At 44.9% G+C, this 27,656-nt stretch overlaps 1 protein-coding gene across 1 annotated transcript in view; it reads left to right on the forward strand.

Moving 5' to 3' along the window:
- The window catches only part of LOC146783302 (allantoinase, mitochondrial-like), a 1,087,389-nt gene that overhangs the window by 475,319 nt on the left and 584,414 nt on the right, over nucleotides 1-27,656 (forward strand). Inside the window, exon 3 of the mRNA XM_085636065.1 lies at nucleotides 18,651-18,802. Coding sequence (XP_085492191.1) covers nucleotides 18,651-18,802 — 152 coding nt within the window. The remainder of the gene's footprint in view (nucleotides 1-18,650; nucleotides 18,803-27,656) is intronic.

Here is a 27,656-nt window from a genome sequence, read left to right on the forward strand (position 1 = left end):
GAGACTGCGTGTCCAGACCAAACTCTGAACTTATATGCCAAGCGCTGAGACTGCGTGTCCAGACCAAACTCTGAACTTATATGCCAAGCGCTGAGACTGCGTGTCCAGACTGATGGTGCAGATCAGGGCATACAAATTCTCCCTACTTCCACGGATAGAGTAATTTCACAGATACACGCACATGCACTCATCATACGCTTGGGCCCATTTCACTAACATACACGCGGATTACTCTATCAGTGCCAACCATGGAGAGAGAAACCTCCTAAACACCCTGCATCTGCAGTAAGGTCAATGCGATCAAATTGTCATTGTCCTGAGTCATGATTTTAAACAACAATAGTCACATTAGAGTATTCAATAAACGACAAGAAATAACCACCAACACTATCATCCATAAATGATTCTTTATCTAAAATTAGTTCAAAGAAAGTCAATCAAAGCAAAATCATTATTTTCATAATTACCTATTCTAGCTAAATGTCATAAATGGGTCAGGACAGGTCTCTCAGTAGAAGTCTCCCGAGTCGCCGTCCTCACAGCATCGATCCTCACCAACGCAGGTTTGGGAAGAAGTGGCCTTAAAAATCCCGAATGCAATGACACGGACCCTCTCTAGTCTAGTATATTTATAATAAAACTTACAAAATGATAGCAACAAATAAGTTCTAAATTTTCGTTGAGCCGCTGAGCAGAGCGAGCAGGAAAGGATGTAGCATCGCTACATTTGGAAAATCTCCGCTCAGAAAAATCACAAAAATAAAAAGACGGAAGAAGGAAACTCGAGTTTGCAAATGTTACTTTTGTAAATAGTCTTCCTCGGAACCATAGCGAAACCTCCGCTGTAATCACAAAGTTCATTGTGGCTCTCTTTTCCTCCAAGGTTATTTGGATGTTTGCCTGGAGTCGCTGTCATCACGGAAACTTTCAAAACTCCAGCAGAAGCCATAGTCAGGTGACTTTCAACAAGGCCTCTCGTCATCTCATATTCACTCGAGCACAGGCTGTAAATGTCAGCCATCTTTTCTTAGGCCAAAACGAACCATCTTAATCGAAAGAAACACAAACAACGTTACTACATCATCGCAATGATTAAACAGTGTTAACCCCACTAATACCCTTATGTGTATGTAATTATCTAGCCTTTTGCAACACAATAAAGCATTAGTACACGTTATTTCAAAAGCGTTTTGTGCTTAAAACAAACAGCACTTAGCAACATTCATTTAATTAAACCTGCACATTATTATTAAGCAACATGTATGCATTCCCACGTGTAATTTCTCTTGCTAATCATGTTGGTTAATCAGAATTTTCACACAAAACAAATAATTAATGATTACAAATTAGTATTTTAATTCTCTACATATAGACAAAACTGGAGCTTAAAAAACCCGATAAATTTTCAACAGAAAACTCTGCTCCAGCACTGACCCCTAAAGCCGTATGCAAAGCAGATTGAAGAACTACCGGGGATCGACCAGGTATTAGCGCTGTGTCCCCTGCGCTCCCAGACCTGGCCTGGGACCCCCGGCAGCGTGCTCCGCTGAGCACGGAACACCCATCCTTAACTTGAGCACCCCCCAGTGACGTGGAAGCCAGCGCGCTCACCGCCGCGGCCCGGAGGCCGGAAGAAGTGCCCTGCAGAGTCGTGAGGCCCGCGGAGAAGGCCGGGGCCCCGCCGCTGCCGTCGCAGCTGCGTGAGAGGGTAGCGTGGCCGGGGCCGAGTTCCCCCATCATCGCTGGAGCGGCCCCCCGATGTCGAAATCGAGGTAAGCCCGGAGGCTGGGATTGACCCCGGTGCGCCCCCTACTGGTTGGGAGCCACACCGCACCCTGAGCCTGGGTCCCCTCTCCGTGGGAGTCTCCCCTGTCATCGCGACGGAGAGACCCTGCCGAGGGATCCTTTCCTGGTGCTCCCCCTTGACTGTACTGAAGTGTGGTGCCCTACGAACTGCACCGGAGCCCGAGAGACTCGCTCCGCCAGTCCCGTGCGCTCCCTGCTAACAGCCCGTGTGAAGCATTGACTGTCCTTGAGTACGAGTAGCGCTATGTTATTCATGCTCCGTAGTGAAATGCTCAATGTTATTGATTACGAGTAGCGCTCTGTTATTCAGGTTCCATATTGAAGTGCTACGTGCTATTGATTACGGGTAGCGCTCTGTTATTCAGGTTCCATATTGAAGTGCTACGTGCTATTGATTACGAGTAGCGCTCTGTTATTCAGGTTTCATATTGAAGTACTACGTGCTATTGATTACGGGTAGCGCCCTGTTATTCATGCTCCATATTGAAGTGCTAAATGTCCTTGATTACGAGTAGCTCTCTGTGCTAGATGCCCCGTTCTGAGGTCGTCACCGGTTAGCGCGCATAGCGCTATAACCACCCCCCCAAGGCGCTGCAGGAAAGTGAAGCGCGCGTGTACATCTACTTGAGTGGTAGTTGTACCCCAGGCAGTACTGATATTTCATGAATTGCATTTATGGTATGACCAGCATGTATAGCTCCTGACTGACCTGTACATCGCTAGGAATTGTATTAACCGCTTATGAAATGTGCTGCTACCTCATGAACTGCATCTGACGTGATCTACCTGGATAAACTTGAGTATTTACATAACGTCTACAGTGTGGCGTCCCTTATTGTGTGTGTTCCTCGTTTCATGAGAGGTGCGGGTTGTATGGTTGCTTTACACACAGACCTTTGGTGGCCCGACCGCTCGTGTCACGTTACCGCCCCATAGGGCCTGGAGACCCCAGGTCCTACACCCCTGCATTTGAAAAGTGTTACTATTCCTAAAACTGTTACTCACCTTCAACTGAGTTCCTCTTGGTTCTAAAATAAAATAGCAAAGTAATAATTTTTCATACAAAAAATTCAGTCTTTGAGGGTGGGAAAAATTTCTTGACAGAGTGTGAACAACAAATGTTTAACACAGCCCTCTGATAAGCCTAACTGCTGGACCACACTACTTGAAATAGAGCTTTTTGTATTATCTATTTAAGCCTCTGTAAGCGTCTGGGGATCCACTGGACTCTGTGCACACTATACCTTACTTTGTTATAGTATATACAGATCTGTCATGTAGTTCCTATAAGACCTATACAGGATCTGTGCGTTCGGACAACACACACTGTAGGATGGGTGTCTGACTGATTCTGAACACCTCCACCGGGTATGTTGGCCTTTTGTATCAGCTAGTTCACAGTGCCACTAGAATCACCTCTTACCAAGGAGAAAATAGTTCTTGGCAACCATCGCACATGACAACCCTGATCCCTCAGGACCGTAGAAACAATATACTATTTTTCGCTCAGTCACCCGTGTTTACTTAGTTTGTCGTAGAGAGATACACAGAATAAATGGTTGGGCATTTTCAATAAGTATTTATTGAACAGTTATTATTCTAGTGTAAAAGAGATGAGCTGCAACAATCGTTAGACAGTAAAAGATATAAATGATTAGCAGTATTACGAAAGTAAACGGATGGTATAACTATACCATCTAGCAGTAATCATGAATACATACGAGTATATAAAATACATGATAATAAAAAGGTGAGTTCTCCTACGATGCCTCCCTAACAAGATGTACCTAGCATGTGTGTAGGTGTTAAGCCAAGAATCCCTCTAGGATAAAGTCAACCCCATTACCTGAAGTGAGAGACTGTGGGACCCCGTCCTGGTCTCGAATTGGTCACCCCGCGAGGGATGTGTTTAGACCACTGCGAGATGGAGTGTCTGCATGTAGGAACCTCAGCATCTCTGGTCAGTGTGTCGGCCGGGAAGTCCTGGTCTCCTCTGCCTATCTTAGCAAGATGTGATGTATATATACCCATAGGTCTCACTAGGGATCCTACCCCGCTGTATTACTGTGTCGGTCTAAGAATGACGTCGGGCATGAACTTTACACATAGATATTATACAGGAGATGGCAATCCTGCTGTTAGTCCTGCTGTGCTTCCAAGTATCCTCATGCATAATGTATGAGATTTTGAACTAGGGAAAACCCACGTTCTGAATGCAGTGTCGTATCTAGGTAAAAGGTCAGTCCCTGTAAACCGTTATAAGTGTAATGTAGGAAGTGGGTGGCGCCTGGAGTCCCCTTTAAGGTTTTAAAATGTAGTCCTGACGCCGATGGGAGATACGTGGTGGTGGAAGGGACACTGGATGGGAGACACATGTGTTTAGTGAACGTTTCTGCTGCAAACACCGACGATGGGGAATTTTCGGCTAAGGTCCTGGGGAAATTAGACCTGACTCCTGACATGGAACTCATTATAGCAGGAGACTTTAATTGTGCTTTGGATGGGGAACGGGATAGGCACCCCCCAAAGGTAGATGCTAAACCCAAGACACGGGAATCCATACGCCAGATGATTAACAATTATCACTTACTAGATATATGGCGGCACGGTAACCCCGATATTCGGGTATCCTCCTGTTATACTCCGGCAGCTAATACGCATAGCAGGCTGGACTATTGTTTTATTCAGGAAAGAGTGGCTGGTCGGATTCTTGAGACACAGTACCTGGCCCGATATCTGTCCGATCACTCCCCCCTGCTGGTGGCCTACACGTTGGGCCGCCCGCGTTCCAAAGTACCGTTATGGAGATTGAATACCGAGGCATTGACGGACCCGGTTTACAAGGAGGCGATCGCGACCGGGTTGGAAGGCTATTTCAAGATGAATTGGAACACGGCTAGCTCCAGGGCGTTCGAATGGGATGCGATGAAAGTGGTGTTGAGGGGGATATGTATGTCCACGGAGGTGGGGGTGAGGAGAGTGTTAGAGTGGGACCTAAAAAAACAGGAGAAACGCTTACAGACCCTAGAGGTAGAACTTCACACAGACCCAGATGGGAGTCACTGGGCAAGTACAATAGGACCATGAGTAGGTGTAGATGGTACACTGAGGTTGATAAAGCCGGGCGCCTCTAGGCGCGCTTGATCAGGGTGGAGACTCAGCCTCTCCCGATACTGGCCCTTAAAGCCAGTCAGGGCAGAATGGTTTATACCCCGTATGAGATTAATGCTGTATTCACCTCACACCTCCAAAGAATATATTCTGAGCCCAAATCCAAGGTCGCCCCACAGGCTTTGGAAGCCTACCTTGCTGAGATGGATCTACCTTGCCTTGACCCAGACAGTCAGGAATCCCTGGGGGCACCCTTCAGAGGGGAGGAGGTGAGAGCTGCGATCGCCCATTTGAAGACAGCTAAGTCCCCCGGAATGGATGGCATGGCCGCGGAGCTATATAAGGAGTTTGGGGGAGTCCTGACCCCTAGGCTCCTGGACATTGTTTTGGAGGCTGGTGAGACTGGCGTATTGCCTGTTTCCATGCGTGAGGCGCTGATTGTGATGATCCCGAAGCCAGGGAAGGACCCCTTACTCCCCGCCTCTTACAGGCCAATCTCAATGCTCAATGTAGACCTTAAGATCATTAGTCAGGTATTGGCCAACAGATTACTTCTGTATCTCAGGCGACTGGTACACGACGACCAGTCCGGTTTTATTCCAGGAAGGAACGTGCTGCGGAATATCCGCCGTCTCGCCCATGTCGTGCAATCACTAGAGGGCAGGGCCGAACGGAACACCCTGGTATTCCTAGATATCGAACAGGCGTTCGACTCGCTCAGGTGGGACTATCTATGGCAGGTGCTCCTAAAAATGGGGATTGGTGAGGGGTTGGTGAATTGGGTGAGACTTCTCTATACTCAGCCAGTGGCGAGGGTCTGTACGGGACGCTATGTCTCAGATGCGATATCACTAGCCAGGGGGACGCGACAGGGGTGTCCGCTCTCCCCCTTGCTGTTCGCCCTGGCAATGGAGCCATTAGCGTGCCATCTCCGTAGGGTCCTACAGGGGCAGGGTATCCAAATTGGGGCCATGGAACATATTGTATCACTGTATGCAGATGATGCACTGGTGTATCTACGGGAGCCAACACACTCGATTCCGATACTGCTGGCGACTCTGGGTCAGTTTGCCGAGGCCTCTGGACTCCATGTCAATAACACTAAATCACAATTATATCCGGTTGGGTCGGAGGCTGTGAGGAGCGGGGTTCCACTCCCAGAGCTGGGGCTTCCATGGGTGTCAGATACGTTGCGCTATCTCGAGGTCTGGATCAGTAGGGACAGAGAAGTTTTTTACCAACATAATATGGGGAGGATTCTTAGAGGTCTCCGAGGCAGCATTGCCTTCTGGAACACACTCAGTCTCTCGCTGATGGGGAAGATTGCCTTAATTAAAATGGTGGTGTTGCCTCGATGTTTCTTCACAATGCAGGGCTCCTTCTTTGAACTACCACACCAGGTCTTCAGGGATCTCGATGCAATGCTTATACAACTATTGTGGAATGGAAAACGTTGTCGGGTGAGCCTAGAAGTCATGAAACGTACTTGGGGTAGGGGCGGTTTAGAAATCCCGGACCTTGAACTTCATTATTTTGCGTCCCAATTACAGCACGCAGTGGCCTGGCTCGATACAGACCCATCATGGGAACGATCGCTCCTGGCGAACACATATGGGGATCGACAGCTGGGTGCGCTTTTCTGGCAGATGAAAGGGCGACGGGACCGGTGTCCTCCACTGGGCAGATTGTTGGTTGCCATCTGGGCCAGGGTGGTTCGACGACTTATACAGGTGTGACCGTTTTCCCCAGAGGCGGACTTTTGGCTGATGCTGCCTTTCGCGCACATTGACCGGGTCATGTCTACTGACAAATGGAAGGCGGGAGGGTGTCTTATGCTGTCAGACCTCTACCCTGACCAACGGTTCATAACATACCAAGATGCCGTGGACTCTTTTGAGCTGGGTCCAGGGCAATTCTTGCAATACACCAAAATAGCGGCAACAGCACGACATCTATGGCCTACATTCCCTGAAGCCCCGGAACACACGCATACTCTGGTCAAGATGATAGCCATGGCGGGAGGGCGGACACTTGTCACTCACCTGTACAGGGCGTTACGGGAAGACAGAAAATGTGCACCTCTCAAAATAGAAGGTTGATGGCAGGAAGTGAGCCCACAGGAGATCACACCATGGGAGTGGGAAAAAATTCATGAGGGTGTATGTAAGGTGTGTTGTATTCATGACATGTTCTTAATGATATCACCATTGTTTGTATTCCGGCAGCTGTGTCCTAGCAACTGAGTTCTGCTACGTGAGGCCAGTCTGTTGGAGTCACGGAGACAGGACAGGTGCCTTGGATGACAGCTGTTGGGGGTTGTTCCATCTATCTACAAATAAACATGATTAAATATCATTTCGATCCTCGTCTTTAAAATTGGCGACAGAGGATGGGATTGGTATCCAGAAGATAGCAATTACTCGGCATCAGTGAAGATTTATTACGACATGGATCTGGCGTTATGAGCTCAGGCTGAGCTCGTAGAAGACCCCCAACGACAAGAATAAGAATAAGAAGAAACACATGTTCCGTTTCTAACACGGATGTGTTGGGTGTAATTTTCCGAGGATTTGCTTCTGCCTACAGGACTGGGGCGAGAATCTGTGCGGAGCGCAAATTTTTTTTCCCTCCCTTTGCTATCTCAATATCAATCTCAATTTCAATCGATGTGCTTATCTTAGGAGAGAGACTCATCGCGGAGAAAACTGCAGTGCGAAGGCAACAATTTGCAGGTTGTGGTTGTGTGAAGTGGGAGGAGCGCCGTGTTGCTGGAGCGAACTTTCGGAGAGGCGAATTTGAGGTGAAAGGAGCGCCGTGTTGTTTAACCAAATAACCAAACTCGTGGAGATCTGTTATAAATTTAAAAGCTGGACTTTAAGGAAGTGTTACTCACGTTGTCGTTGAATGCATCTTTTAAAGTTGTACCGGTGCAACGAACACGTGACCATGTTGTTCCCGAGGCTGAGTTGAGACTCTATGACGCATAGCCCTACACGCATGCATACAACGCTTAAGTAAGCGCGACCTCGCGTAAGGTCACGCTACACGTGCCGCCATCTTGATTTTTTAAAATTTTATTTCAACAACGAAACGAACAACGATCTACGAGTCCTGTTTCACCGATATAACGAATGAACGGATAAACAGCGAGTAACAAGCTAATTTAACAAGAAATAGCTGGAAATAACATCTAGGTGAGCTTCTTTTATGGGAACACTGTATCATTGTTACAATAGTCATTGCAATAGTTATTGCTAAGCAACAGCAACATTGTCAAGAACACAGTGTTTTATTTATACAATAGCATCATACATTATTGTGTACATCTACAAAATGTCAAATCAGACAATTGTACCTCCCCCCACTTTTCTTCAAGAACTGGGTGCACCTTGCATGTCTTGGGAGGATTGGAAAGAATCCTTCATTACTTATATTGAGGCAATTGGAGCTGAAGTTTATATTGCCAGTAGAAAATTGGCAATTTTGAAACACCATTTAGGTGTTGAAGGTAGGAATGTGTTGAAAACACTTCCGAAACCAATAGCAATTGGTAGAAACATCAATAATAGTAATAACTCCGAAGATGATGATGATGAAGATGTGTATGAGATCGCCATGGCTATGTTGGAAGAAAACTATGGGAAAAAGATAAGCATTGTAGTTGAAAGACAATTTTTTTTCGCGAAAACAGTCACAAGGAGAAAAAATTGAGCAATATGTGGCAGCGTTAAGAAAATTAGCTATTACCTGTAAATTTAAAGATTTACGCGACGAAATTATTAGAGACCAATTAATCAATGCCACATGCAACACGAAAATACAAGAAAAACTGTTAGACTTAACGGATCCCACCTTAGACAAAGCCATTCTAATTGTCAAAGGTATAGAAAATACAGCACAATATGTGAAAGAACTCACAAATCCTGAAGTTTCACCGAACGAGGCCAATGTGACAAAGGTTTGCGAAGTAAATTCTGGATATAAACAGAGCAATAAAAATGCTGAAAGTAAAACTGAAAAGTAAAGACAGCCTTTTATCACCAACAAAGTATGTTATAGATGTGGGCGTAATAGACATTCTGCTGATGCCATTCATTGCCCTGCCGCAAAAAGTAGATGCTACAAATGTAAAAGAATTGGACACTTTTCCAGGGTGTGCAAGTCATTCAATACCTTGCAGTCAAAACCAAATGTGAACGCAATTACAGATACATCCATGGTGGATTCCAACGAAAGTGATGTAGAAATATATGTTATTGATGAAGTAAATGATGTGGGTGCACCAACCAGTAACAGTTATAATCCACCTAAATGTGATCTCATGATTGATAATTTAACGATACCCATTTGGGCAGACTCATGTTCCCCTTTCACGATTATAGATAAGCAAAATTGGGAAAATTTAGGTTAAAAAACCCTGCTACCTACAGATGTTAATCCTGTAGGATATTGTGGTCAAAGGTTGCCAGTCTTAGGATATTTGTCATCTATAATCAAATTTCAGAACAGAGAAACTGAAGCTAAAATTTATGTAGTGGAGAAGGGAAAATCTTTACTAGGATGGAGGGAGCAGAAAAAATTAGATATAATTCTCAATCCTAATCACCCTGCTCAAGTTTTGTTAACTGAAGCATCAGACACGGAGGTTTGGAAGTCTAAATTCCCCAATCTATTTAGGAAAGAATTAGGGTGTTTGAAAAGGTTCAGACATCATATAATTCTTAAAGAAGGAACTATACCCAAAGTATACAAGGTAAGGAATGTCCCGTTAGCTTTTAAGAGATCCCCTTAAGGAAGAGTTGAAGAGGCTGTGCAAGGAAGGGATTATCGAGCCCATTGAAGCATCGGATTGGTTAAGTCCAATCGTTATCGCATGCAAACCCAACGGCAGTATCCGCATGTGTGTGGAATTAAGGGATTTAAATCAGTGTATATGGGTAGACCGTTACCCTTTGCCTCATATAAATGAAATGCTATCAAGCATTGATAATGGAAAAAAAAATCCACCTTAGACCTATCAAGCGCTTATCACCAAATATTATTGCAAACTGATTCTAAACACTTGACATCTTTCATCACACCTTTGGGTTAGCCTCAGCATCAGCTGTATTTCAAAGGGTTATGCAAAACATACTGGGTGAGGAAGCTAATGTACGTGTTTTCCAAGATGACATTTTAGTGTGGGGTAAGAATAAAAATGAACACGACAAATTCTTAGAGATCGTGTTAAACAAATTAGAACAATCCGGGTTAACAATAAGTTTATCAAAGTGTAAATTTTGTAACACTGAAGTAGATTATTTAGGGCACACATTGTCATCTGATGGTGTCAAACCTAAGTTCAAACTTGTTGAAGATTTAGAGAATGCCCCCATTCCTCGTGACAAAGATCAGTTAAGGTCATTCTTGGGATTGGCAGAATATTATTCTAGGTTTATTTATAATTTCTCGACTTGTGTCTTTCCTTTACGGGAGCTCATGAAAAAAAAGCAATCTTTGAGTGGTCTGACAAGTGTCAACAAGCTTTTGAAGAGGTGAAAAAAGCCGTCACAAAGGCGGTAGCTTTGAAACCATTTAACCCTAACGATAAGAGTGTGATTGTGACTGACGCAAGTGGTTATGGGATAGGAGCAATATTGATGCAAGTACATGAAGGCAAGGAACGCGTGATAGCGTTTGCGTCGCGCACACTAAAAGGTGCGGAGAGTACTTATTCTACAATTGAAAAAGAGACGTTAGCATGTTGGTGGGGTGTGCAACACTTCAGAAATTTTGTCTGGGGAACAAAGTTCGATGTGCATACAGACCATAAACCTCTGATAGATATATTTTCAACATCTGGTGCTGGAAAAGCTTCTCCTCGTATAGCTAAAAGGATTTACCGACTACAAGAGTTCGACTTCATGTTGAAGTATGTACCTGGTGTGAGGAATATTAATGCTGACTGTTTGTCCCTTCTTCCAGTAAACAAACCAGACGGTATGAATTTTGAAATGGACATAGATGACTGGGTGGTAGCAAATTTATCAGATGTGTGTCAAGGTATCAGTGAGGAAGAATGGAAACAGGCCATGTTAGAAGATATATGCATAAAAAATGTAATTGAATGTTTACCCGTAAAGGAAGGGTGGAAACTTCAGGAGAATCTGTTGCAATATAAGGAAATTTGGAATGAATTGTCGGTTGTGAATGGGATTTTGAGGAGAAGTGACAGATTAATAGTTCCCAACTCCCTAAGACCAAGATTGATTGATTTGCTTCACGAAGGGCATGGCGGAATGACCGCAATGAAGAAGAAAGCCAGGAATGATTTTTGGTGGCCAGGAATGGATAAGCAAATTGAAAGATATGTGAGAGATTGTATTGCTTGTTCTTGCAGTGATAAAACCCACACTGTACAAGAAAGTCCTATTTATCATACGAAGTGGCCAAAACATGCCTGGGAAAGGTTAGCCATGGATATATGTGGCCCATTTGAGATTTTAGGAATAGGCAACAGGTTTGCTATTGTATTAATGGATTATTTTTCTAAATGGCCGGAAATTACATTTGTCAGAGAGGTTAAGACCAGTAATGTGATTGAATTTTGTGAGGAAAGATTTCGAAGGGAAGGGTGTCCCGCTGAGATCCTCACTGACAATGGTTCTCAAGTCACGTCCAGCGAGTTTAGTACATTTCTTAAAAAATGGGGCATAAGACACTCCAGGACTCCAGTATATCATCCAAGGGGATATGGGTTGATTGAACGCTTCAACCGTGTGATTGGTGAATGCATTCAGATGACCTTACAGAACAAGGGATTTTGGAAGAGTGAGGTGAAAAATATGCTATGGAATTACAGGATAACTCCCCATTCTGTAACTGGTGAAACTCCTTTTTGTTTACTGAAGGGTAGGGCACCATGCTCTATAGCTGTTCCGGCATGGATGGGTAGGTGTGGCAGAAGAACAATAAATGAGAGTGAGATACGATCCAAAGTTGAGAAGTATCAAGATACTTATGAACAAAAACATAATGAGTGTTTGGTAAGGAAATCCAGATTGTTTAAAGAGGGCATGTATGTGAGAGTAAAAACCGAGGGAAGTTCTAAGTTATCTGTTCCAAAAAAGGTTTTATGTGTCAAGGGTAATGCATTGAAACTTTCAGATGGTAATTGGTGGAATGTGAATAGAGTATCTATTTGCAATGCGACTGAAGTTCGTAAATGGCTCAAAGCTAATCCAATTGAAGGGGGAAGAAGCACATATGTTCCTGGAGTTGGATTAGCTTTGGAAAAAAGTGTGGTGTCCAATCACGGCAAGTATAATGTTAATCCCAATGTAAGCATCAGGCAGAGTGTACGCAAAGTAATACCCCCAAAGAAATTACAAGATTATATTTGTACTTAAGGATACCAGTGTTATGTATTATTAATTATTTATGGAAAGAGGATATGTTGTATTCATGGCATGTTCTTAATGATGTCACCATTGTTTGTATTTCGGCAGCTGTGTCCTAGCAACTGAGTTCTGCTACGTGAGGCCAGTCTGTTGGAGTCACGGAGACAGGACAGGTGCCTTGGATGACAGCTGTTGGGGGTTGTTCCATCTATCTACAAACAAACATGGTTAAATATCATTGCGATCCTCGTCTTTAAAAAGGTGGCGGTGTCCAATAGATTTAAGCAGATACAATACAATATTGTCCACATGGCATACCTCTCACCCAAGCGCCTACACACTATTGATAGCTTGAGGGATCCAAGGTGCCCCAGATGCCACTATGCACAGGCAGATGTTCCACACATGGTTTGGTCGTGTCCGTTGATCCAGATATACTGGACAGCTATCCTAGAGGACCTGCACAGAATAACCGGATGGAGTGTTGCCCTGGAGCTGCGTACTTGTCTCCTTGGCCAGATTCCCCGGGACCCTAAACATAAGACCAGCAGGAAGTTCCTGGTGTTGGGACTTGTGATAGCTAGGCGGCGAATAGCAATCCACTGGCTGCAACAGAGTGGGCCGCTGGTTGCGAACTGGAAGACGGACCTGAAGGAATGGGCATTAGCGGAGGAGGGGCATATGCGCAGCACTAGGAGGGATGCCAAACTCCCGGAAGTATTGCAGGCGTGGGGGCTAATGGTCCAGGAGATAGGGAGGAGCTCCCCGAATTCTACACAGACAGTGTTGGCAGATGTTAGTCATATGGGGATTGAATCCCCCAGGCAGGGGGAGAGACGGGAGGATACCCATGAGTGAGATGTTGTTAGATGATCCTCCAGGTGGGTGGGCCCGGCGAGGGGGGGGTAGGGTGAGGGTGGGAGGGGGGGATGTTCAGTTACAAGTTCATATGATTGTTAATGACAGTGTTCATGCTTATTGCTGGTTCGGTACACACTTCAAAGGCAACCCTAATTGGACTAACTGTTGCTGGATAGAGAATGTGAGGCTTCTAATTCAGAATTTTTTGTAAAGTAGTACTGTTTTACTATGTGCTGTGAACCTTAAAACCGCAATAAAGAAATTAATTTAAAAAAAAAAAAAAGGGTATTGTAGGGAAGAATATAGGTGAAGGGTAATGAAGTTACCTGGGCCTATATTATGGTACCTATATGGAATATGACAGAGCCAGCTACCTTCAAAGGGTGCCTGCATTGGCGCTAGGTTGCCGAAACTGTACCAGCACAGTGGGAAAGGACAGGAATGTACAGTATTGCATAAATATGGTGCGTTCCTGCCCTTGCTTTTCGGCATAGAGTAGCGCAGCAAGTTGATTCGCTGCACTGCCATACACACTTGCTGTGTATCAGCTTGTCACCCCAACCACCGGTCGCCAGAGTATGCAGTGATCTCAGAGGTCTCATTCACCCCCACAGAGGCATCGGCTGGGACACGGCCCCAATGTTGCAAAGGGAGTCCACCTCTGGCCTGTGGAATTGCTAGACTCCCAGAGATTGCGGGGAATTGGATAATGCATGCCTCACATGTAGAGTTCAGGGAGGTGGGGCCCTCGGCAGGGTGACTGCATCAGGGCATGTCACAGGGCAACTCACACCACCTGGCCAGTGTGCTATCCTTGTCGTTATACAGGCCACGTCCATGGCCGTCCCTTCAAAGACTGCACTCCTTGCCGATGGATGGTATAGGAGCTGCAGTACTCGGGGCTCAGTCTCTGCATGCAGCCCCGCGAAGAGCTGGAGCTGTGGAGCTGGTTTGTGTGTGGTCTCCTAGTTCTCCAGAACCTGAATTTGTGGTCATGGTCTTCCTGTCCCTAGTCCTCCTTTCTCTGGTCCTCATAGATTAGGCCTCCCATGTAATTTCTGTCCTGTTCCTCGTGGCTTTGATTTTCCTTGCCCTCCTAGTGGTCCACCTCCTGGTCCTTTACCTTCTACTGGTTGTCATCATACTCCTTCTACCAGTCCCATCCTTCCTTCGCCAGGGCTCCTGCACAATGACTTTAGTTGGCCACAGACTCTGAACCGGTCACTCACTATTTTGTTTTACTTCCAAATTTATTTTGGTTTGCTGAGGCAAAGCTGTCAAGGACAGAAATGAAAGCCGAGTAGAAACAGGACCCTGCACGCTTAAATCTCAGCTTGGCATGTTACAAAAAATAACTACAATTTGCTAGATACATCGAGTGGGTGACTAAAATGTAGTGAGGCTGAAGGGGCCACTCAAGACATGGGACCACTAAGCACCTATATCTGAAACCATCTCTGCATGGTGAAGACTGTGAAAAAATGTGTTCATTCAGCTGGCAGTTGAGTGAATAAACACTTTCCTCGTGAATTACCCAGATGGTTTGCTCACTTGTCCCGTGTTTTCACTTTCCCAAAGCACTGTGTAAGTGTCCCTCCCTCTGTGCCCCAACTAATACCTGTCTCCCAGAACTCCTTGTTTGCTTCTGCTTGTCGACTGCTGCTGTGTTGCCATGTTTAAAATAATAATCAAGCACAAAATAGCCACAAGGCCCTCCATAATTAGCCTAATATTAGTCCAGCGCTCAAAAATCATCAAAAGGAGGATCATGAACATTAAAAAACACAATTTATACTCATGAGTGAAGAAAAGATTTATGTAGCCTGTATTAGCGCATACTTATTATTCTTTGCAGGCATAACTTTAAAGAGCCATATGCAGGTAGCCAAATACTCCCACACTGCAGCACACAATGTCTATATGCCATAGCATCAAGCTCCTGACACACAGTTTGGTTTCTACATTTCATCATTTTATATAGGGGTGGGCGGAATTTGCGAAAGTGCCTTTTGCAAAATATCGCAAAACGGCAAAAAAATCTCCGCGATCACGTGAAATTTCGCGTGATCGCGGAGATTTTTGTGTGCTGAATTAAAGCATTACTGAATTCCTGTTGGGGTTTCATTTTTGTGACAGGAGCATCGTGCCAGAATGAATCCTGCCCTGCATATTTACCCAAGAAGATGCCACCGTTTTGTGCAATACCTCTACTCAACTGGAGTACTTTCTACTGGCTAATCAGTAAGTGCTACCTCGTTGGGTAAATGTATAGTGCTTTTCCCACACTACAGCTGCATAAAGGGCCAGAAGAGTTGTCTACGGTGACCATGTGTGTCTCTAACGTTGCCACCACACCGACGGGCCCCGGGGTCCCTCGAGTCAGCTGTCCATCGCAGTTCACATGCCTCTTTTTTATAAAGGGCCAGAGACTGATCAGAGCAGCAGATGAGGAGACAGAACCTCCTGGCGTCAGGAGCTACACGGGGATTGCGCTCGAGAAAGTCGTGGATGCACAGAGCTCCATCAAGGATCACAGCTAATTTTTTACAGTAGATGTGGGGAGAAAAGCACACCTGCCCAGCCTCGACCTAGCTCCCGAATGTTTTGTGCTGATTAATGCGTTACTGAATTTGAGCTCCAACTAAGTACCCTGCTTTATTTATATCTGTAAGTGCTTCCTGTTGAGGTTTAATTCTTGTGACAGGCGCATCGTGCCAGAATGAATCCTGTCCTGCACCTGCATATGTCCGTTCCGGCCGCGGTTCGCGGAAGTTTCGCCATTTTCGCGTTCCGCGCAGAACGCAAAAAAGACGAAATGTCGCAATTTCCGTGAGCGGAACGGAAATTGTCGCCCACCCCTAATTTTATACCAACATAACTGCATGAATTTCAAATTTATTTTATTGGTTATTTTTATCTGTGAACAACTCAGTTTAATTTTTGGCCTTACTTTTCTATAAACGTTTGTTTGTATGTGTGCTTACTTTTAAATGCTTCACCCCCTCCACCCCACATTAAAATATGGATATTAACCTGTTATTGAAGTCCCTTTTTGTTCATATCTGTCAGAATAAAGATCTCCTTCACACTGTTTATCTTGCCGTCAAACAAATGTTACAAAATTTCTCCTATTTCACCTGTGGCCAGATAGCTATTATTACCATGGACCATTAGCTGTGTCTCCACCCCATTGTTTGCTTGAAACCCATTATTACCATGGGAAAATTAACAGTGTCTTCAGGTCGTGGATATTTTGAGTGTGACAATGCGCAGCTTATCAGAATCATTAATGGAAGCATAACAGAAACCAAACAATACACAATAACATAAGTACAATGTAAACTGAACAGAATGTGATAGTATGTAATTGCAAGACACACCATTGATGTTTCCTTTACCATATGAAGGATCTGATACCATATGTTGATGAGCCCTGACATCTGTGAGTACACTGAACCATAGGAGGAGGTCCTACATTTTCTTACTGGGACTTAGTGGAATAACACCTCTCCATACAGGAGGTCTGATGCAAGGTACATCCCTAATAACACTCTTTCTCACCTCACCTCAGGCAAGGATCACCTTGAAATTTGCATTGCTTGCTCCCCGGCCCCTTTAGGGAAGCACATAGTTGGAGAATAACGTTTCGCTTCTGCCCTATCTTTTTCCAATAACAGAATCTTCTAGAGGACTTGCTCTTGAATTGCAGACAGCAACATTCCCTCTGATATTCGACTCACCCATACACACTGCTTCAGGCACCTCCTGTCAACCTTACAACACACATCTATCACAGAGACAGTTAAAACATTAGACCTGCTCGTTAGACAGACTTTAACTCATGCTAGTAGAGAAGAAATTCATACATGCCATTAGTGGGAGTCTGGTGGTTGTTCCACAGGAGATGGGGCATCTGAGCAGAATAGCGGGCTGCTCCTTATTGGTTATTTCTTTTATTTTTATGCCTGTTACTAATAATGAAAGTCTAAATATTTTATACCTCCAGATTCGTGTCCAATCCCTGACAACAGATAGGCATCTTATGTACAGCAGGCCTTTTTGCTAACCTCTTCCGACAATTCTTGACTGGCACATGGAGTCATTCTTCCCAATACTGATTAGTCATTGAAAGTAGTGCATGTCACACCCATGAAGCTTATCCTAATAGAACTATGTAGTCTATATGGCCTCTGACACTGTGCATTGTGCCCAATTCAAATCCCAATAGCTGTAACTCCATTAACCATCTGTAGAGTAGATAATTTCCAGCCAACTGCCTAGAAGTGTGAGAGGATGTCTACTGGACACTACCTACTCCATCTTTCAAACAGGAACAAACATACTCATAAGAGACTCATTTTTTTTCTTGCCTTTAAAGTTCTGCTGAACTACGCTCCTGTGATTTGCCACTTCCAATGTATCTAACCTAGATGACAATTTACTCCACACCCATTCACTCTCACCATCACAAAGTCTTCACCACTCATCCTTTTGGGGTCCATCATGCTGCTATTAGCTTCATTAATTTTCCTTTCCGACATCCTTGATTTGTCTGATTCCCTTCCTCATCTAGTAATGAAATCACAATTTTCACTTCATCAAGCCTTTCTCTGCTAATAGTCACAATCTCTTTACCCTGATCTCATTTCATCCTTCTATGTTCAAAACAGTGACCGTCTGTGCTCCCTCCTCCCAGAGTAGAATGAGAAAGAACAAGTGGGCAGGGGAGGCCGTATTAACATCTAGCCTTAGACCCTCTTCCTTCCTTTAACTGTGCTTTGATTTGACCCATTAGATAGCAATGTTGTGGAGCCAGTGTCGGAAATAAGTAGTACACTGACCATTTCGAAACCTTTGAGCAAAGGTGTTTGGAAAAAAACATTTTTTGAAGATGACTAGGGGCCTAGCTAAGGGTGTTGATGCACCTGAAGATAAAGGTACTCAATCATGGGAAGAGCAGTAACTATGGGTTTAATTTAAAGTTTTTGGGACGGGATACTGTGGCAAAAAGGGACGGATATCCTGTTTGCAGTATTAAGAGTGCCAGAGGCTTTTATGCACTTGTATTATGGTGGATGGACATCTGAAACATTTGTGATTAATTATCCTGTCTTCCAAACTCTAAATAAGGTTCTATGCAATGTTTGCATATTGAACAGGGAAACTCAAAAGAGATCATTGAGATGCATTAGATAGAGTATTTTGGGAAGAAAGTACAGAAACAGTAAGTCGAAAGAAAATGTGATTGATATAGGCTAGCAAGTATAATGCTTGTGACAGGACTGAATGGACATCCATTCCAGAGAGATGAAAGGTTAGATGGAAGGGCTTTAATCCCTACTAAGATATATCTTTCTTGGGAACATCAAAAGCAGGGCTTCTAACACGTAAATCTAATAATGCCTGGTCAATGCAGAAGTGCAGATAGGTAATCTGTTATATTGTGAAATTTAGTAACTGTCAATGATACTTTTTCCGTTATCTTCTTTACAGATTCTAGACGTCGGAAATCTGGTGGTCATGCCAGGTGTGATTGACCCACACGTCCATGTAAACGAGCCAGGACGCACCGACTGGGAAGGCTATTGGACTGCCACCAAAGCTGCTGCTGCAGGAGGGATCACCACTCTAGTGGACATGCCACTGTAAGAATCTGCCATGTTTTAGGAATGGTAAAAAGGCTCATATATCATACAAAGAACAAAGTATTGCCCAGCACAATGATTCATTACACTGACAAGGGAAAAAGTCAGGTTGCCTGTATTGTGGTTGAAGAGGTTCTTTCCAAACTAAAGTACTCTCCCCACCGCTATTGGATGGATCAAGTTTCACAAGCGTACTTGGTCATCATGCCCATCTATTCAATAAATGTGAAGCACATTCGGCCTCACAAGTAAGACAGCGAGGGGCATATGTACAGGGAGTTAACGCTGCTGTAGCTTCAATATGTTGACGTTACGGCAGCTTTTTTTAATCGCTGTATTTACAAGTTGCCGCTAACAGGAGTTAGCATCAGTTTTCCGGCATCCACGTGAATTTTTAGGATTGCCACTTCTGTTAACGGAACTTAATGAAAATGAGATGCAAAGTAGGCATTCCTGTGCAAAAACTGTCGCTAAGCGCACGTCGCGATATTTACCAGGAATTCCTCGTATGATGCAAAACCCAAAAATCTCCCTCTAACTCCAGTTAGAGGCAATTTTTTAAGACTAGAAAATAGCTGGTCTTAAAAATGGTGCAAACACTTCGGGCCTCATTTCAGAAGGTTTTGGTGCTGGACAGGGCTGCAAAGAATGTTGCTGCGCTCCCCTGCGACAAAACTACAGGGCACCATCAATAAGATAGGGCGCATTCCTGGGTCTCATTCATGAAAAGTGCTGCATCGCTGCGACAAAACAGCGTTGCAACACTTTTCACTACGCCCTTCTTGCGACACGATGGATGTGCTGTATTCACTGTATGGTGCTTCATGTCGCAATTAATGACAGATACGTCTGGAATCCTGATGTATCTATCCGCGCTAAAGTCACGCATTGCTGCAATTGTGTCACCAGCATGACGCAACTCCAGCACTGCATAGGGCCAGCCTATCCCTGTGGCACTGCTTCACCCTTACTACGCCTGCCATGAGGCAGGGGTAAGGTACTGACACAGTGGCGTCCTACAATTTTTGCAGTGAAATCTGATGGATTTCACTTCGCCACTCCTTTGAGGCTTTGTTGTGTGGGAATGCCCACCCTGCATACATCATACCTGATGCAGGTATTATGTGGCACAGGGCTTCACAAGGTCAAGCATATGCCTTAATGCGTCACTTTGCAAATGCGGTGAAACGTGGTGCAAGAATCACGCTGCAAGTACGTCAAGAAAATGATGCACCGGCAGGGTGAAACTGTTAGAAGGGGCTCATGAATAGGCCCCCCTGTCTTTTTCCCCTACGTTGGTGCACAATAGCTTCCATGCGCCAACGCATGAACCTTTGCGTCATGGTGCAAGGGTGACTGTGTTGCAGAGTTAATTGATGTTGTAGCTCTATCTCTTCTCAAGGCGCCGGCAGGTGGGGCTGGACTAGTGGAGGGCGGGAGTTAACCAGTTGGCCTTCTTGGAGTATTGTTTGCCTGTTCTTTTCTTGAGGGGTGCCAGGGTGCCAGAGCAGTTGGAGATCCATCGGTGGAGGTTGCGCGCTGCAGTGTTGGCATCTGTAAGCATTGGCGGAGCGGTGGTGCTGAAGGATTTGATGGGAAGTTCTTCGGTGGCCTTGATCCAGCTGCGACAGGGGTGGGGGGCAATGATGGTGATGGTGTGCAGTGGGCGTGGTGAAGGTGTGATGTAAACAATGATGGTCAGTACAGGAGAGTCCTGTGGTGTGGCTGTAAATGAAGTTCCAGCCGGTGGAGAAGACAGGCTCGAGCGTGTGTCAGGCTATGTGGGTTGATGTGGTGACAAGCTGCTTGAGTCCGATGTGTGAGAGCTTCCCCAGGAGGAGTGGGGGTTTTCTGGTCACTGGGGTTGTCCAGGTGGACCTTGAGGTCTCCAATTCAGATGCAGTCAGTGGATGGGAGAGCTTTGGGTGCGTTGAGATCTACAATGGCACTAATGAATGGGGGTTCATGGCCCGGGGCCTGTAGATGAGGGTGCCGTGGAGAGTGGTGTTGGGGTTGTCCTAGATCTGGAAGTGGAGGTATCCATGGTCACTGTCGGGTCATTAGAGTGCGTGGTCAGTCTGAGTGTGTTTTTTTAGACCATGGCAATGCCTCCTCCTGGGCGCTCGGGGGCTCCTTGCAGGTGAATTTGTAGCTGTCGTGGATGGTGATGGCAATGTCGGGTCTGGAGCAGAGGTTGGTCCAGGTTTCCGTGAAGAAGGTGATGTCTGAAGAGGTGGCATGGAGGAGGTCCCAGATTTCTGTTGCGTGTTTGTGGAGGTACGGCACGTTGAGGAGGACGCAATTGAGCTGGTCGGCTGCGCTGTTGGTCTGCTGGGCGGTAGGAGGCACTGATGTGCTGATGTGGCAGGAGGTGCATTTGCAGTTTCACAGGTGCAGGGTTCAAGCTTGCCTTTGGCGCACCAGTGGTATGCCTGCTGCGCAAGGCCGCACAACGGCTGTCATTAAGTAGTGCTGCGGGGGGACTGGACAGCTGGGAGGCAGCAAACGCAGGAAAGGACACTGGAGGGGGTGGGGGTGCGAGGGGGAAGTGGGGGTTGTAAATATATATATTTTTTTAATTCTTACATCGAGGCCGGGTCCTGTGTCTTCTGTACTCTTGCTCTCCTGAGTCTACTTCCAGGAACAGGAAGCAGGCAGCCAGGCTCCCTCCTCTAAGCCAATCACAATGCTGCAATGCAGCTTTGTGATTGTTCGTGAGTGCCGTGACAAGGCATTCAGCCGGGGGTTGGAGGGTTGGGCATGTACTCCATGCAGGCTGTAATGCAGCCGGCATTGTGAACAGGGAAGTACGCATGACTGCTTTGGGCAGCCTGAGAGGGCCAACCAAACAGTCATTGTGCACTTGAGTGGGCATACCACTCCGCCCCTTCCCTGTTCCGTGAGTAGAGCAGCCCCACCCACCCTCCCCCCCCGTAAAAGAAACGTTGCATGAGTACATCAGAAAGTTATCATCATGGTATGTTTCCTCTTCTTGCACTGCTTGAAAGCAGTGGGGCGATGCTCTTCCCACAGGTGTTAGGCCTGGGCCCGACTCGACCCCCGGGCCTCCTCCGCTACACGACCCATCTTCTCTGCATCTGGATATTGACACTGTGGCACAATCTGCTGCACTCTCTCAAAATCTGTGATTCAGCCAGTAGGAGCCTCAGCCCGGCGGAATTTCACAAGCCTGGGTACAGCAGTCGCCACCAAGTCCGCTGGGGGGAACCTCCCAATGCAGGTGATGCAACAGGTCCCCATAGGCGTGAAGTTGGAGCGCTCCCACCACAACAAGTTTGCGCAGCTCAGGTGCCTCACCCTCCACAGCGTCCGGCCAGCGCAACATAATCCGGCCTGTGATGCAGAGAGGTGCGGCCCACCATTGGAAATCTCCTCCGTGCACCCCGGTTTAGTGGTGACACTTGGTATGCGATGCAGACCTCCCTACGTTGGTGTGCAGGAACGCCTCTACCGTTCACAGCTCCAAGGGGCACCAGGCAGTCTTCTCACACAGGTCAGCAATGTGTCTCTATGTGACCTGGCAGACTTCACTGCCATGTAAGGGCGATCGCTGACTTCTCAATGTCTACCGCCACGTCTCAGCAACTCCACAGCACCTCCGCATCCCACTTTGGGTCCCAGACGCAGGCCATGCGAGGCCTCCGGGCCCCAGGGACTGTCCGCGCTTTCAAGGCTTTGGATGCCATGGTGTTGCAAGGAGTGCGCAATGATAAGTTTGTATCCTTGAGTTTCCTCTTCCCCTGGGACTCTGACTGGTCATCCTGGCTGTTGGGGGTTTGGGGGGGGGGGTTGTTGGTGTGTGCTGCACTTGGCCCTGGCTTCTCTATTCTGCATTCTATTGGTTTTGGTTCCTATTTTTTATTGGAGGTGGACTTATAGGCTATTTTTGCCTCTAAAGGCAAAAACAGTCATGTTAGGCTGACTAACCTTTCGTTAGTTGTCGCCCACTAACGTTAGAATTTGTATAGCCTTCACGTTAGTGTTAGCGGCAGTTTCACCGTGGCTACCTGAAACTATCGCCATGTAGCTACGTATTGTAAATACATCACTAACAGGGCGATATATTTTGGTGATAGGCCGCGTTAAGAAAACTGCTGCTCACTAGCGTTAGTGTTAGTTAGCGGCAGTTCTTGTACATATCCCCCAGAGTATTTTAGTTTTCAAACATTGAATGTTTATTAAAAGTTTCCTTAATGGTTTGCAGAAAACAGAATCAAGTTGGCAACAGTTAATAATCAAAGTATGCACTTCAATTAATATGCAAATCAAAGTAAATTGTAATTCTTAAATTCAGAGGATGAACCAGCATGGGGTCAACTGAAAGAGAAAGACAGAGAAAAGTCCATTCTCTCACTTGGAAGAGCTCTCTGAAATCTCCTGCTCTGCTCTATTCTAATTCTAAGTTAATGTCTGAATCTGACTATTCAGTTCAGAGCTGCACTATATGAAAAACATAACATTTGTTAAAGATCTACATGTAGTTCTCATATGACTGTCCAATCTGGATGAAGCAAGATGATACGTTTATGTGCTTGTTAGGTTCTCAGATCTCCTCACAAGACAGGCTTCTCTCAGCGACCTTTCAACTTACTTGAACTGCTGTGGGATGAGATACACGTATCATGCTGTATTCTGCAGGTGTCCTCTCAGAATATGTGATGTTACAATGCGGTCGTTACATAGCAGTTATTACAACGCAAGTCATTACAACGACTTGCGCTAGACTTAGGAATAGTATGATTTAGTATTCTAACTCCAGCCTACTTAACAGTAGGGAAGGTGTTGGAATAGTAAATCATACTATTCCTTAGTGTATAGCGCCATCCAGCGTAAGTTGTTGTAATGACTGCAATATAAATGTATTGCGGTGTAACGACTGCGTTGTAAAGGTCGTTCGCCGTCCTCTGAATTAGCTATTCATGAAAACACTCAATGATTATCACAAAGAAAAGAAAAAAAATTCATGAGGAAAAGAAGGCAAAAGATTATCACATTTGTTAATTAGAACGCGAGCTCACCTAAAAATAAAATTCTAACATGTCACAAAAGGAAAAATGACAAACAATGGTAGCCATTTTAAAATGCAGGCCTACATTACCTACAATGAATCTAAACGTAAATGAACATGCTTTCACTCTACAAACAACGTTAGCATGTTTAAACCTTTTTCTTTGTTACTATGCTTCAGGATAATCAGCCCCTTGCAACATAATCATATTTCAGCCTCATACACCAGGCTTAATTTTTGGAGTTCATCTAATAGTTCCACGTAGGCTATGGACTGTGCTTTCTTTTTCCAAGTTTCGAAGTTGCCTTTTTTTTCTTTTCTTGAATGGGGCTCCCTGTTTGAAGGGAGACAGTGGTACAATGGCCGGCTTGTTTTTCTCTAACGTGGAGAGTGGTGCAGTGGCATGCTGGTCTCCTTCAGGGCAGCACACTGCAGAGGTGCAGTCATTCTTGTTTTTGGGCAGGGAGAGGAGTTATCAGTGCAGATGTCCACTGTTTCCCTTCCATGTATTTGCCATAGGAGGCGAGTGAATTGCGAAATGGCCTGCTGTTTTCTCCTCCCAGACATGTGCATTGGGAAGAAAATGGAGTGATGCAGTGGTCCACTGTTCTTCCATTTCAGCAACACACCTGCGTTAGAAGTTTCATCATGGCAGTATCACTGCCTGTGGTAGTGTGTGAACGAGATACTGGCTCAAGTAATAGCATTGTAATGGCCCATCCCTTCGTTAAGAGGTAACATTTCTATATATAAGATCATTAGACTATTGCCTTTATCCCAGTGCTTCTTTCAAACTGTTGAGAACTAGGCATACAAAGGACAATTATCGTCACTGTGTAATGACTTTAGGATACCATTGCATTTGCCTGTATGTATTGCAAATACCTTGATGTATTCCGAGTTGGATTTTGCTTTGAGCATTTCTAGTTTATGTATGGTGTATACTGCATTCTATTGAATATATTTATAAGAAAGCTCCAGTTAGCAACTTCAACTCATTTTTAGTAAGTACTAGATACCACTGCATATGCCTGCATGTGTTGCAAATATCTTGATGAATCCCGAGTTAGATTTTACTTTGAGAATTGTTATCTTGTTTATGTCTTTTTTATACTGTATTTTATTGAATACATTTATCAAAATGCAAGACAAAAAGTGTAGTGAGCAGGCTACAGGCATCATTTAAGCCTCCACCTTTTTGGACCTCTTCTGTCTATAAAAAGGCAGTTTCTGCCCCTTCCTATTTAGTTCTTGTTGTTTGGCGAGAACATATGAAGCATTTGCAGAAACATACTAAGTCCTCCTCTGCTTTTCCTTTGGGATTTATTAACCTGATCTGATTAAAAGTCCCCATCAATGCACTCATTCTCCTAAAATTTGTCATGGGAGTCCCTTTGAGCTATGGTTAAATCTCAGATGATAAAATTAACCAACAGAGGAGAATACCACACTGCCCTTCTCTGGAAGATTCTGAGCATTCCTTGATTTGTGTTACCTTATCTTCTTTGATGTCCTTCTCTTGGATGTCCCCGGATTATGACAAAGAAAATCTTGAGTTTCCTGGTGATTCTTCTTCTCACATGGAAAAATATATCCAGAAAGAGCAACTACGGCCAGTTATCTCCTGCTTGTTATCCACTCTTCACTTACCACCTGTTGAGGAATCCCAAGCACCAGTGTAGCGTGATTGTAACAACTCTACACCGGGATATATGTATGGTCAATGGGTCAACTGTTATGTTTTCTTTTGTATCTAATGAATAGTAATTGCCTTGCAGTAGTCTTTCTTTTTATATTTGTTATGTTGTTCCATGCTATACTGGTCTTGATAAAGGCATAACAGAAAGTTACATCCTTATTTTATTAAGGAATGGGATGAGGAAGGATATGGGGTGGTAACCTGTGAATTAATAACTGGTAATCTTCATTACTTGGATTTTTCATTCATCATCTCTTTGCTTATGTTCCAACTGTCCCCCCCGCCCTGTCTTGCCTTTCGTTGGCAATATGTTTATGGGCTTATTATCAATGGTAAGTGTAGGGACGGAAGTATGTTGTATGTTGTCAAGGGCAGATTATCCTGAAGGAAACTAACAAAAACAGACTCCGGTAGGAAGTACTGGGAACTCAAGGTAGCAAACTCAACTCATTTTAGCAAGTAATTGAGGAGGAGTAAACAATCGGAGTTATGAACGTTACGGGCACGCAACCTGAAAGGAAGACAGACGGACGCAGTAATGAGTTTGCTGAAGTTGGGTTTAATGTAGAAGGGGTACAGAGAGTTGTCCCAGCTGGTACAGCCAAGGCACAAGAAGTAACTGCCACTGAGAGAACACTCAGGGCAAGACGCTAATCAACACTCCAGGTGACATCAATAGATTCTGCCAGCATCACATCACCACACCTCCCGCCTTTTAATAAAACAATGCTAAAGGATGAGATAGGGGAGGGGGTACAGAAAGAAAGAAGGGTGAACAAAATGAAATACATTATGAAGAAAATAATCATATCCATTGAACCTTTCAGAAGCTCTAAAAATAGAGCATAATTATGAAATCTACTTGTTCTAGTATGGGTCCGCTCCAGTGATCAACACAATCATGTAATCTGCTTGGTCTAACATGGACCCTGGTGCTTTTCCTGTCATCATTCCCCCGCAAAACACATTTGTCTGCTTTGACTGTTTTTAGAGGGAGAACATGGGTCTTTAGCAACCAGAGAGGTGCTCCACCAGTTCCCATCGGACATTTTTACAGCATTCTTGCGGATTTCCACAATCTGTTGAGAATCCAAAAACTTAGACAGGCCTTTTCTGACAGAAACAGGATTTTTATTCTAACCCAATCCCCGACCTGAAGTCTGTGAGTTTCTTCTCTAACACTAGGCTCACAACACTTAAAATTGGCTTCAGCAGATTTTTTATTCGCATACTCCCACACACAGCTCATATCACAACTCTGGTGGAAGGACTTTACCATCTAAAATAGGTAAACCTGTGAAGATGCTTTTCTTCCCCTCATAAGTTCAAAGGGACTAAAATTAGTTGCAACATGAGGCGAAGTACTGTATGACCAAACCAGATCTTTTACAGCTTGAAAAACACACGACTTGGACCTGAAAGCCGCTTAGACTCACTCCACAACGACTCTATTGAACCTTTCTGCTTTACCATTGCTTTGTGGGTGGTAAAGTGGAGACCTGGTATGCTTGATACTTCAGGAGTTCAGAAACAAATTCATCTCCTGTGAGACGAACTGAACGTCGTTGTCTGTTAGAATCTCCTCAGGATAGCCTTCCCTAAGGAAAATCTTGTTCAAACAATTGATAACACTTTCAACCTCAACCCACCTGGACAGATGATCAATAAGGACTAGAAAGTATCTTATGTTGGCAGGTAGAAAATGGAAAATCCATCCCTAACCACTGCAAAGCTCTTTTGGGTAGAGACACAGGAGATTCAACCACACCTTCCAGAACCAACACCTTGTCACTGGCATTACATCGTACACATTGATTGACTAAGTTGTCAATCTGGGAATCCATCCTAGGCCACCAGAAATCCGTTTGGACCTTCTTCTTAGTAATTGTCGCACCAAGGTGACCTAAATGCGCGTTCATCACTATCTCATCTCGATAACACTTCGTAGGCACAAGTTTATCACCTCTAACCACTTTGCCACCCTCAACTGATAACTCCTCATTGACCGTCCAGAACATTTGTAGATCAGATGAGAAACACTTCTTCTTGAGCCAGCTTTTCTTGATCAGGGACACAACCTCTCTAAGCACAGCATTTTTGTTCACCTCTACCACCAATCCTCCTCA

Source organism: Triturus cristatus, chromosome 11 (assembly GCF_964204655.1).
Source record: "Triturus cristatus chromosome 11, aTriCri1.1, whole genome shotgun sequence".
Classification (NCBI taxonomy): domain Eukaryota; kingdom Metazoa; phylum Chordata; class Amphibia; order Caudata; family Salamandridae; genus Triturus; species Triturus cristatus.